Source organism: Plasmopara halstedii, assembly GCF_900000015.1.
Source record: "Plasmopara halstedii genome assembly, contig: Scaffold_555, whole genome shotgun sequence".
NCBI classification, from domain to species: Eukaryota; Oomycota; class Peronosporomycetes; order Peronosporales; family Peronosporaceae; genus Plasmopara; species Plasmopara halstedii.
Genome location: NW_020187475.1, coordinates 1,853,179 through 1,862,990, shown reverse-complemented (window position 1 = coordinate 1,862,990; position 9,812 = coordinate 1,853,179). Strand labels below are relative to the sequence as shown.

General features: G+C 41.7%; 5 protein-coding genes across 5 annotated transcripts; 3 read left to right on the top strand and 2 right to left on the bottom strand.

Moving 5' to 3' along the window:
- Nucleotides 1-2,229: 2,229 nt before the first annotated feature.
- Nucleotides 2,230-2,905, top strand: PHALS_11900 (40s ribosomal protein s23; the record flags this gene model as incomplete). The annotated part of the gene is made up of 2 exons (XM_024727343.1): nucleotides 2,230-2,239; nucleotides 2,478-2,905. 2 exons carry the CDS (start codon nucleotides 2,230-2,232, stop codon nucleotides 2,903-2,905), a joined length of 438 nt encoding a protein of 145 aa, XP_024577930.1.
- A 225-nt stretch (nucleotides 2,906-3,130) lies between these two features.
- PHALS_11899 (hydroxyacylglutathione hydrolase) lies at nucleotides 3,131-3,976 on the top strand (the record flags this gene model as incomplete). The annotated part of the gene is made up of 2 exons (XM_024727342.1): nucleotides 3,131-3,197; nucleotides 3,264-3,976. 2 exons carry the CDS (start codon nucleotides 3,131-3,133, stop codon nucleotides 3,974-3,976), a joined length of 780 nt encoding a protein of 259 aa, XP_024577929.1.
- A 197-nt stretch (nucleotides 3,977-4,173) lies between these two features.
- On the bottom strand, nucleotides 4,174-6,088 carry PHALS_11898 (uncharacterized protein; the record flags this gene model as incomplete). The annotated part of the gene is made up of 3 exons (XM_024727341.1): nucleotides 4,174-4,440; nucleotides 4,514-4,630; nucleotides 4,682-6,088. The coding sequence occupies 3 exons, from the start codon at nucleotides 6,086-6,088 to the stop codon at nucleotides 4,174-4,176; spliced, it is 1,791 nt and encodes a 596-aa protein (XP_024577928.1).
- Nucleotides 6,089-6,170: 82 nt separating this feature from the next.
- Nucleotides 6,171-7,700, bottom strand: PHALS_11897 (Transcription-coupled repair protein CSA, contains WD40 domain; the record flags this gene model as incomplete). The annotated part of the gene is made up of 1 exon (XM_024727340.1): nucleotides 6,171-7,700. The coding sequence occupies one exon, from the start codon at nucleotides 7,698-7,700 to the stop codon at nucleotides 6,171-6,173; it is 1,530 nt and encodes a 509-aa protein (XP_024577927.1).
- A 110-nt stretch (nucleotides 7,701-7,810) lies between these two features.
- Nucleotides 7,811-8,959, top strand: PHALS_11896 (hypothetical protein PPTG_18728; the record flags this gene model as incomplete). The annotated part of the gene is made up of 5 exons (XM_024727339.1): nucleotides 7,811-8,288; nucleotides 8,351-8,511; nucleotides 8,568-8,679; nucleotides 8,743-8,814; nucleotides 8,871-8,959. 5 exons carry the CDS (start codon nucleotides 7,811-7,813, stop codon nucleotides 8,957-8,959), a joined length of 912 nt encoding a protein of 303 aa, XP_024577926.1.
- Nucleotides 8,960-9,812: the final 853 nt, after the last annotated feature.

Genomic DNA, 9,812 nt, shown 5'->3' with positions numbered 1-9,812 from the left:
CCTGGGTCAGGGTCGACGCCCTGCGTCTTGCAGATATCATACGGCATCGCCGTCTCCTGCCTATGGAGATTTTACGTCTCGTCGAGACCAATGGGATCACGCACTCGGCATCATCCAGTGTCCCCACTCCCTGCTCCATCGGATCCTTGATTTTATTAACACGTTTGACGAAGTGCTGCCATGTCCGCAGTTTTCATCCGGTGGATAACGTGCCTCTCCACACGCATCAGAAGGGTCTTGCCCAGGATGCCTCGGACATCATCCGAGGCATGCAGCGATCACTCCAATGCTTGCGCAGCGCTCAGTGGTTTACGTGCCATTTCACGTCAAGCTGGTTTTTTAGCCAAGCCATACCAAGGATATGGTCATACCTTGTATCTAAGTCTAAGACTAAGCAGCGTTCCAAGCTATCAGAGTCGAAACTTGACACCGAGGTCCACAGAGATCCTTAGCACAGTGACACAAGTCATCGTCACTAAGCGAACAGTGACGGTGGCACTCAACCGCGCTTCCAGCGCCTCAGCATGCGGCTGAATCTTCGATCGTGGAGCGTCGAGCATAATTGCCCGACGCACCAGAATTGATAAGGTTTCCCATGGCTTCTCAAAGCTCTTTACAATTGCTTTCACGACTAGCAGGCCCGGCTCGCATGCGCTTCCCGTGTTCAAGAGCATGCAGCTCTTCGGGGCTGGGCTCTACCTCTTTGAAGCACATCAGAATTCAGTTCTGCCCCAGCAGGGCATCCGCGCCGCAGTTAGGGGAGACCTGAATCCGAGTTCTCAACTCTTGGACAAAGTCAACCAAGTACTTCTTGTCCTGTCGGGCAGCAAGGTAACGCGATCTCACGCAATATGCCTGATTAGGCTTGCGAGAACACTCGCAGAACTGACGCTTTAGCTGTTTCCAGGAGAAGAACGCAGCCAACCGAATCACCGCACGTTAGTGCCCATTCTCGTGCTCGGTCTCCGAGCTTGGAGATAGCTAACACCACGCGCTGTTGCTCATTTTGGAGCATGGCGGATGCCATAGCCGCCTCGGCCTCTCTTATCCAGAGCAGGAGATTTTCTCCATCCTTATTTTCAACTTAACGCTCACCATGAGTGGCCTGGGTTGGATGAAATCATCCGTCGTCGACGGTGGGGTCATATACGCAGTCGGCGCGGACAGTTCTGCTCTAAGTTATCTAAATGAATATTATTTAACTCGAAAACGCCTCTAAGGGCGCGCTTATGGCCTGCTCCACACCCTCAAAACCCAGCAGGGACATCATCTTATAAAGTCCGTCCTGCATGCCCTGGGGCAAGTAGGAGTATTTCTTCATCCTCACAGAGGATCAGGTGTAAGTGCTACCATGTGCAGCAGGGCTACCGTAGATCTTTGCGTAGAAGAAGCTAATCTAAGGTCACAGACCATACGTTCTTTCCAAGAACCAGTAGCTCGCAATCCGCTACTTCTAAAACCTAATAATCTTAACTAGCTTTTCCTAATTAATACAGTAGTACCAAACTGATATAGCAAAACCTAACTAATATAGTAATATGCAGTACTACTGGCAACAACCTGGCAGGATTGCTTGTGTAGCCACACCACTGGGTTATTACACCAGCTGTGTAATACACGGAATGTACGCAATATTAATATTTGGGTCCATGTGACAAACCAGCTAAATAAATCTGGACCTTGAACAATTGCAAAGAAGGAATTTGCTTGAATTTATAAGTAGAATCACACTCGACATTCAGTCACGAGGAGAATTGAGTATATATTCAGACTTAAAGGTTAAGTGAACAGGTTAATTTCTCGTCTATGCTAGTCAGGTCATCTTTAAAGGGATGTATTTAAAATGCTTGGAGCTTTGCTCAAGTTTTAGTGTAAATCCAAAATTCTATCCCCGTTATCAAGAGCTACGATATCAAGTCGCATACGTTTGAAACCCTTCTAGACATGCTACAGCGTTTCTGATTACAACAGACGCATTGATAGGTATAATTAAAATCCAGTTTCATTCCGATAAAATACCTAAAATCTTACTCCTTTTTTGAATATGACTTTGACTACTTTTTTTGCTGGTTTTGTAAATAATATATTACTATGTAATATATTACCTTGCAAATTTACACCTTTATTAATGTGTCCGTGTCAGTTACAGTACTTCATCTATTTGCGCCCTCCATTCATTCAAAAGCGCTAGTTCAAGAGTAAATCACTGAAGATTCCTTCGACTTAAACATGGGCAAGCGTACGTATGTCTATCTTATAACAACCTGCTGTCTCTTCATGCTCGCATCCCAGTCAAGCTGCATACACTCGCATTATCTCCAGTAAAAACGTGCGGTTTACTCGATGTAAACTTGTACGACACACAAGGACACAACAAAGGAGAAGAGTTGAAAATGGCTAGCTGGAGATGCAGAGCATGGAGACTATAGAGCAAGGAATTATAACTAACGTGAATGCTATTTGATGATGCGGTATAGATAAACCTTCTGGTATTCGCTGTGCGCGTAAGCTGCGTGTGCACCGCCGTACTCAACGCTGGGCACAGAAGTCCTACAACAAGAGCCACTCCGTGACTGCTATGAAAGCTAACCCGCTTGGTGGTTCTTCTATGGCAAAGGGCATTGTCCTCGAAAAAATTGGCATTGAAGCCAAACAGCCAAACTCGGCTATTCGTAAGTCGTGCCGTGTGCAGCTTATTAAAAACTCGAAGAAAATTGCTGCCTTTGTTCCACGTGATGGTTGTCTCAACTATGTTGACGAGAATGACGAAGTTTTGATTTCTGGATTCGGTCGTCGTGGTCACGCTGTCGGTGATATTCCTGGTGTGCGATTTAAAGTTGTCAAGGTCTCGGGAGTGTCTCTGCTAGCTCTTTACAAAGAGAAGAAGGAAAAACCACGCTCGTAGATTATATGCTTCCTGGTATAGAATCATTGCGCTAGATAGCGTGCTGAAGTCTTAATTAGGTCAGCTTGGTGACGGCTTCCCTGCCATAATATGTGATTAAGAAGGAATCGCTTACGCCCGTCCGGTCATTCATTTTTAATGTTACTTTTCAGTCATGTGTCCTAATTGCACTGAAGTAAGACACTCCTTGTTAGAATAGTCAGATTCTTGCAAGTGTAACCCAAAATGCAGGTGGAAATCATACCTGTGCTCTCGGATAACTTTGCTTATCTGCTCATTGACACGACTACTCGTAAGTCCTCTCACTCACTATTTCATACATTCTGGTAATACTTTTCCTTTCTAAAATCTTGTTAAGATGTGGCAGCGGCAGTGGATCCTGTAGATGCCAAAAAAGTCTTTATGCGAGCAAAAGAATTGAAAGTAACCATTTCCATGATCCTAACTACTCACTCGCATTGGGATCATGCAGGTGGCAATCAGGAGCTTGTGAACCTTATTTCTACCCATGACAACCGTCAAATTCTAGTATTTGGTGGACCAGGAAATGCTGTAGAAGCTCAAACGCAGACAGTAACAACAGAAGATAGTATTACGCTTGGTACCCTGAATGTCAAGGTTTATTATACTCCATGCCATACACGGGACCACGTGCTATATCATTGCCAAGATGCACTATTTACAGGCGACACACTATTTATCGCGGGTTGCGGTCGATTCTTTAGTGGAAGTCCAGACGAAATGCATTATGCTCTTAACAAGGTGGTCGCAAAGCTGCCAAAAGAAACGAAGATTTATTGTGGTCACGAGTACACGGCAAGTAATTTGCGCTTTGCAGTCCATGTTGAGCCTCAGAACGAAGAAGTTAGAAAGAAGCTTGCGTGGGCAATTGAAAAGACAAAAGCAGGTGAAGTGACAGTACCATCGACAGTTGAGGAGGAATTGGCGACAAATCCTTTTATGCGTGTAATGGAAAGTAGTGTCCAAGACTTTGCAAAGGGTGAAAAGGACCCAGTTAAAGTCATTGGTCTCATTCGAGCTGCCAAAGATTCCTTTGTTCTTGGCAAGTAAAGTTAATTGAATTGAAAAGTACAACTTTGGGCTCAAGAAGACCATTAGATTCTCTACATTAAGGATGAACGACCTCCTCAGCCTTACATTGCCGACTTTCAAATGAAATTATGAATTGTTTTCACGCCAACGTCAACAAATGTCATCATGAATTCACTCCACTTGCTTCATTCTTCACTTTACATAAATTCTTGTCGTCAGAATCTAGACGTAGCAGGTGGATCTCGCCCTAAACGGTCATCCTGCCACCTAGATCGTGACCTTTTCCACACTTCCGACAAATCTCCTGCTATCAACGACTGTGTAGGCTTGTCTTTTTGTTTGTTCCTCCCTTGGTCTGGAAGTAACAAATCGTGTAATTTTTGGCGTTGCTCTTCGTTAAATTTAACATGATTTGAATCTGTGCTTTCAGCGCTTAAAGAACTTGACTGTAGCTTATACTTGATAAGTGAGTCGAGTGTGATCTTTATCAATTTCACGACAAAGAACGTGGTAAAATTAAACTAATGCATTCGATCAAATCAAAACGAAACGTACTGGTGGTTCTCTCATTCGACGTCCATGATTTGTCGATAGGTAGCACACTTTTGATACCATCAGCTTTCTCTTCGTCTTTAACGCCGTTCCCATTCTCATATTGCGAGCTACGTTCGGCTATACATTTCGATGAGTACTAAAACAATGACCAATCAATCACATACTTACACTATCTCGGCAACGATACTGATCATGGTGATATCTTAGTGCAGCCACAACTTGTTTTTTGGTAAACTCACGAGTTTGTAAATGTTTGTCAAGAATGTCGGTGATATCGTTAAGCTGACACGGACTTTGAAACTCAGTGATTAGAGAAGACTTCGTAGTCTGATAACTGTTGATTTCGGGTAAAAAGTATGAGCCATTGGGTGATTCTAGGCTACATGAGGATGGGACGTCGGGTGACTTAAGCTTTGAATTTCTCAATGACAAGGCAGGAATTGGTGGCTTTCGAGGAATTCGTCGCGATGATAATGGTCCAATAGGTGGCTTTTCAGTCAATTGCTCTTGACTGTCAACTTGCATTGACCATTGATTGTCACTCTGCTGCGTTTTTGATAAGAGATGCTCGTAAACCTTCACTTTCTTACTTAATCCTGTATTGATTTCTTCCACCAAATGTCTTTCCTGCTTCATGTGTTTATTTTCATCTTCTAATGTGTCAATTCGTTTCATCATTTTTTCAAGATGAAGACTCTGATAGCGTAACTCAAGTTGTACTCGTTCATTTTCTTCGACAGTGCGCTGTGTCGTCACATCCAATTGCACAAGCATTTGTGCACGCATCATTTCATGCAAAGCTTCGATCTCACTCTCTTTCTCCTGTCGCACTTTATCTTGTTCAAGAAGTAATTTTCGCTCAAAGTGATGGCCTGATTCATTCTTTTCCAATGTCATAGCTACGATCTGAGCTTGAAGCTGTTCAATCTGAATGTCACTGTCTCGCTTGTGAAACTCGGCAAGTCGGTTTTCGTGGAAAACAGTCTCATGCTCAAGAGAAGTTTGAACTAATTGATCCAATTTTCGCTGCGATTCTTCATAAAGTTGTTTATACTCCTGCTCTTTGCATGTATCACAAGCATGAAACACAGGTTTTCCTGCAGTTATTAACGCCATCATCTTTGTGCGTGTATCCGTATCTAATGCCACTGATCCTACTATAGAGTGATTGAAAGTCGTACTATTGCTTTGAACATTGCTAGTGCTAAGATCACTTTCCGAGCTTTTTCCATTGATTGCTTCCATAAATAACGCATTAATGATTTCACATTCATGTAATTTGCTATGTAATTCCTCAATGCGTTTGGATTTAAACGCAAGCACACGCTCTCGATCGTCAATGTTGGCATCAAATGATATCTGAAGTTCTTTCAAATCACGCGCTAATCGAGCATTTGCATCTTTCAAAACTTCATTCTCTTGCTTTGTTTGTTTTAATTCCTCATCAAGTTTTTGCTCATGAAGTGCACGGAACGCGATTGCTTTGAATTTTTCAACTCCTCCAGCATCAGTCTTTCCAAAGAGATCGACAGCACTAAGCAACGACTTGCTACCTGGCACAGACTCCGCTGACATTATAGACAAACAGAAACCAATTGCTGAAAATAACTTCGATTCGATGATTTACAAGTCATTTTATTCAAACATTCTATTTATTCTATATCTCATCTCGTAATATGGGAGGTATAAATGACTGAGCTGTAGTTTCTTCTCCCTCATCCTCACTCCAAGCATCTTCATCATTAAAAGCATCAATACTTGCTTTTGTTTCGTCCTCTGGTATTCGCTTATTGATACCAATAGTGTCGTCAGATTTGTAAGGATATAAATCAACCGGTGGTGGCTTCCACCTCATAATAAGTCCATCCTCACCAGCTGAGTAAAGTTCACGCATGGTTTGACGATACAAACAAGCAGTAATTTGTTGATAATGAGCTGTAGCAGTCCCTAATGGTCTGCCACTGTCTCCAAACACTCGATATGAAGATATAGCACCATCCGATCCATTTGGAGTAATTACAAGGGTACCCTCCCATGCATTTCCTTCTTGAAATACAGCCATTTGTACATTTCTTGCAGCTCGTAGTCGTGCTTGCTGTATTCCTTCATAATTCATAAATTGATGTTCACCTGATGATGAGTTCCATAAACGAAGGTTTTGATCCATCCCAAGACTCACTAGAAATTGTCCATTTGGAGTATATGATAAGCTTGTAATCCCATTCAAGTGTGCAATAGCCAACGTTGAAGTCGCTGCAGCATGTGGATCATTTCGCTTTTTGTGATGCTTTAAAATGTTTAATTTCTCCTGAATATTCGTTCGAGCTCGTTGTCTATCTCTGGCTTCTATAATATCTGCTCCATCCACTCTTGTTCTTTTCCTCGCTTTAGCAGCAGTTGATAATGTGATGGGATTTTCATTTTTCACATTTGTATACAAACTTGATCGACCTGGTACATTAGCTTTGCCTTCATGATTCAAACACAATAAACACGCTGTTGCTCCTGATCGTCGAATATCCCAAAGACGTAATTCACCATCTTTTGAACCGGTGCAAAGTACAAATTCACTTGTTGGAGACCAATCTAAAGTCCAAATTTCATCTTGATGACCAAATAAAGTATGTGCTGTGGTTCCACTCTCCATATCAATAAGTCGAACTTCTCCTTTCGAAGTTACAGCACCAATTATTGAATTTGTTGTACTACCAAGCGAGAACTTTGCTCCAAAAACTTTACTATTTAAATTAAATGAACTCACACAAGTAAAAGTTTCGAAATCCCAGATGATAACATGGTTATCCAAGGAACTTGAAAGGCATAACCCACTGTCCACAGGGTACCAATCAACCATAGTGATTCCAAATTGCAAACATTCTGTTGACGCAATTTTGGCTTGGGTTACACAAATTGGGTCAAATGGATTGGTAACGGAATAGATAGGGGTATCCATTGCATTGACTTCATCGAGTGTATACAAATCAAATACCAAAAGTTGGGACCGAGAAGTCCCAACTAATAGAAAACGCTGCTCCACTGGATCTAATGACATGCTCCAAACGCGCATTCCCTCACGAAAGATATAATTACTTGTTGAAGGTGGATGTTGTAGTAATTTGAACGATTGTCGGGAATATATCTCGTCGTGGTACGCGCGGGACGGTAGTCCCACGCTTCGATCCAGCATGTAACCAAAGGTTGAAACCATTATAATTCATCAAAGCACCATTTTGATTGTTTCAAATAAATTAGTAATATAGAAAGACCTTTCTCATTCTATATAAGCTGTCCGGTAGTATGAATATAGATTCTCCTATGCTTGCAACAAAAGTGGACCGTTTGCTGCGGCTTGTGGCCTCCAAAGGGGTCCAAGCGCCAGGTCAATTACAGCCAATAACTAACGTAGTGGCGTTCTCTGGCGGCATTGACTCGTCATTAGTAGCTGCTTTGGTACATCAAGTGTTTCCAGAATCAAGTGCTGCATGTATTGGACGTTCTCCAGCTTTAGCTTCAGTGCAACTCGAACAAGCTCGAGAAATTGCGTCTCATATTGGAATTAGATTATGGGAATGTCACACAAACGAAGTAAAATTTGAAGACTACGTTGCGAATCAAGGCAAAAGTTGCTATTATTGCAAGACAACATTGTACTCGACACTGCAACAAGTGGCAGCATTTGCGTGGGATGAATTGCAACAACAAACTGAAGCTCGAATAAAACCTGTTTTATATAATGGGACAAATGCTGATGATCTGCTTGATCCTACCAGAATTGGTACATTTTATCAATTGAAAAACTACATGTAGAAATGTACTGATTTATGCTCAATGTGGTAGGATTGGTTGCAGCAACAGAGTTTCAAGTAGTAAGTCCGCTTTGCGAACTTACTAAAAGCGAGGTGCGAGATGTAGCGAAATACTTGGGATTGCCGAATTGGAATGCAGCGGCATCACCTTGTTTAAGGTCAAGATTGGAGTTTGGAGTGAAAGCGACAAAGGTGAGTTCTTATTAATATTGTAGTTGTGAAACTTAAGACTGAGATCGAATTGTAAGGAACATCTGCGGCGAGTTGAGAAAGCTGAGCACGTTATTCGAAAATTACTGAATCTGAAATCGCATCGAAGCATGCGTGTGCGATTTCTTGCACGTAATAAAGCTGCTGTTGGTAAGTATAACCAGGTGATTGCATTTTATTATTACTAGCTTTCTCATTCAGTTTAATTGAAAGAGCTTGATGCCGAAGCGTTAGAAATGTCAAAAAGTCATCTTGACGTCATTGATGCAGAGCTTCGTAGACTTGGTACGTTCTTAAGGTGTTGCTTGTGCTCACCGGAAGATTCTAACATCTTAGTATAGAGTTTGATGCTGTGGAAGTCCGTGCGTTTCGGTCAGGTAGTTTGAGCGGGTACAATGTAGAAAAAGAAAATGTCGTACGTCACAAGTAGTAGTACCACAGCTTACAATGAAGACGTCCCGATATAGATGAGAGTTGTTTCTTTAAAGCTTACATCGAACTTTGTAAATAAAACTTATATTTCTGTTTTGTTATCAGTCAAAAGGTAGTACATACAGCTACACCATTTACTCTGCAGTACAAAGCTAAGCATGTCAAGCTATCCGCTCGTACTTTGTACATAGTCAAATCCTGTAACAAATTGCCTTATTTACTCTTTAAAGACACCCGATGCAGTCCAAAATGAAAGAATAACCGTGCACCACGTACTTTTCTTCACCATGACATAATGAGTCAACTCGATGCTTTGAGAACTTCGAAGACAAAAACTACACAATATTCAATTGGATTCAATTTAGTCAAACTTTAGTTTCAGGTTGGCAAAGAGTCAGGAATCTGGTAAAGTATCCAAAACTATAGACTCGGACAAAATAAGAGTTTTGCAGGCTAAATGACTATCCCCTCCACGTTTTAAAGCGTGCAGCCTCTTTTTATGAGACGTTTAAAATAGACACTCAATATTCGCTTTATTTTTTATTATGAGGAGTCTGCCCAGACGTCTTCCAGATAGTTTGCTTTGTATTCACTGGGTGAGCAAACTGGGTCTGTAGATCTTGCTGAGGTTGTATATTCGCTAAGATCGTTCAGCTTATTGGAAAATCTGTTTGTACGAAAAAAAATCTTGAGGATCTTTATAATGATTCATGTTTGCTAACGTCTGGGTGCTTAACGAACACCAGGGGTTTGATTCTCGCTGATTATTGGTTGAAATGTCCCTTTTGAGCCTGCAGAAATTCATGTGTGGGATTCAAAATTGTAACAAATGACTGGATTGATGTGGTCAT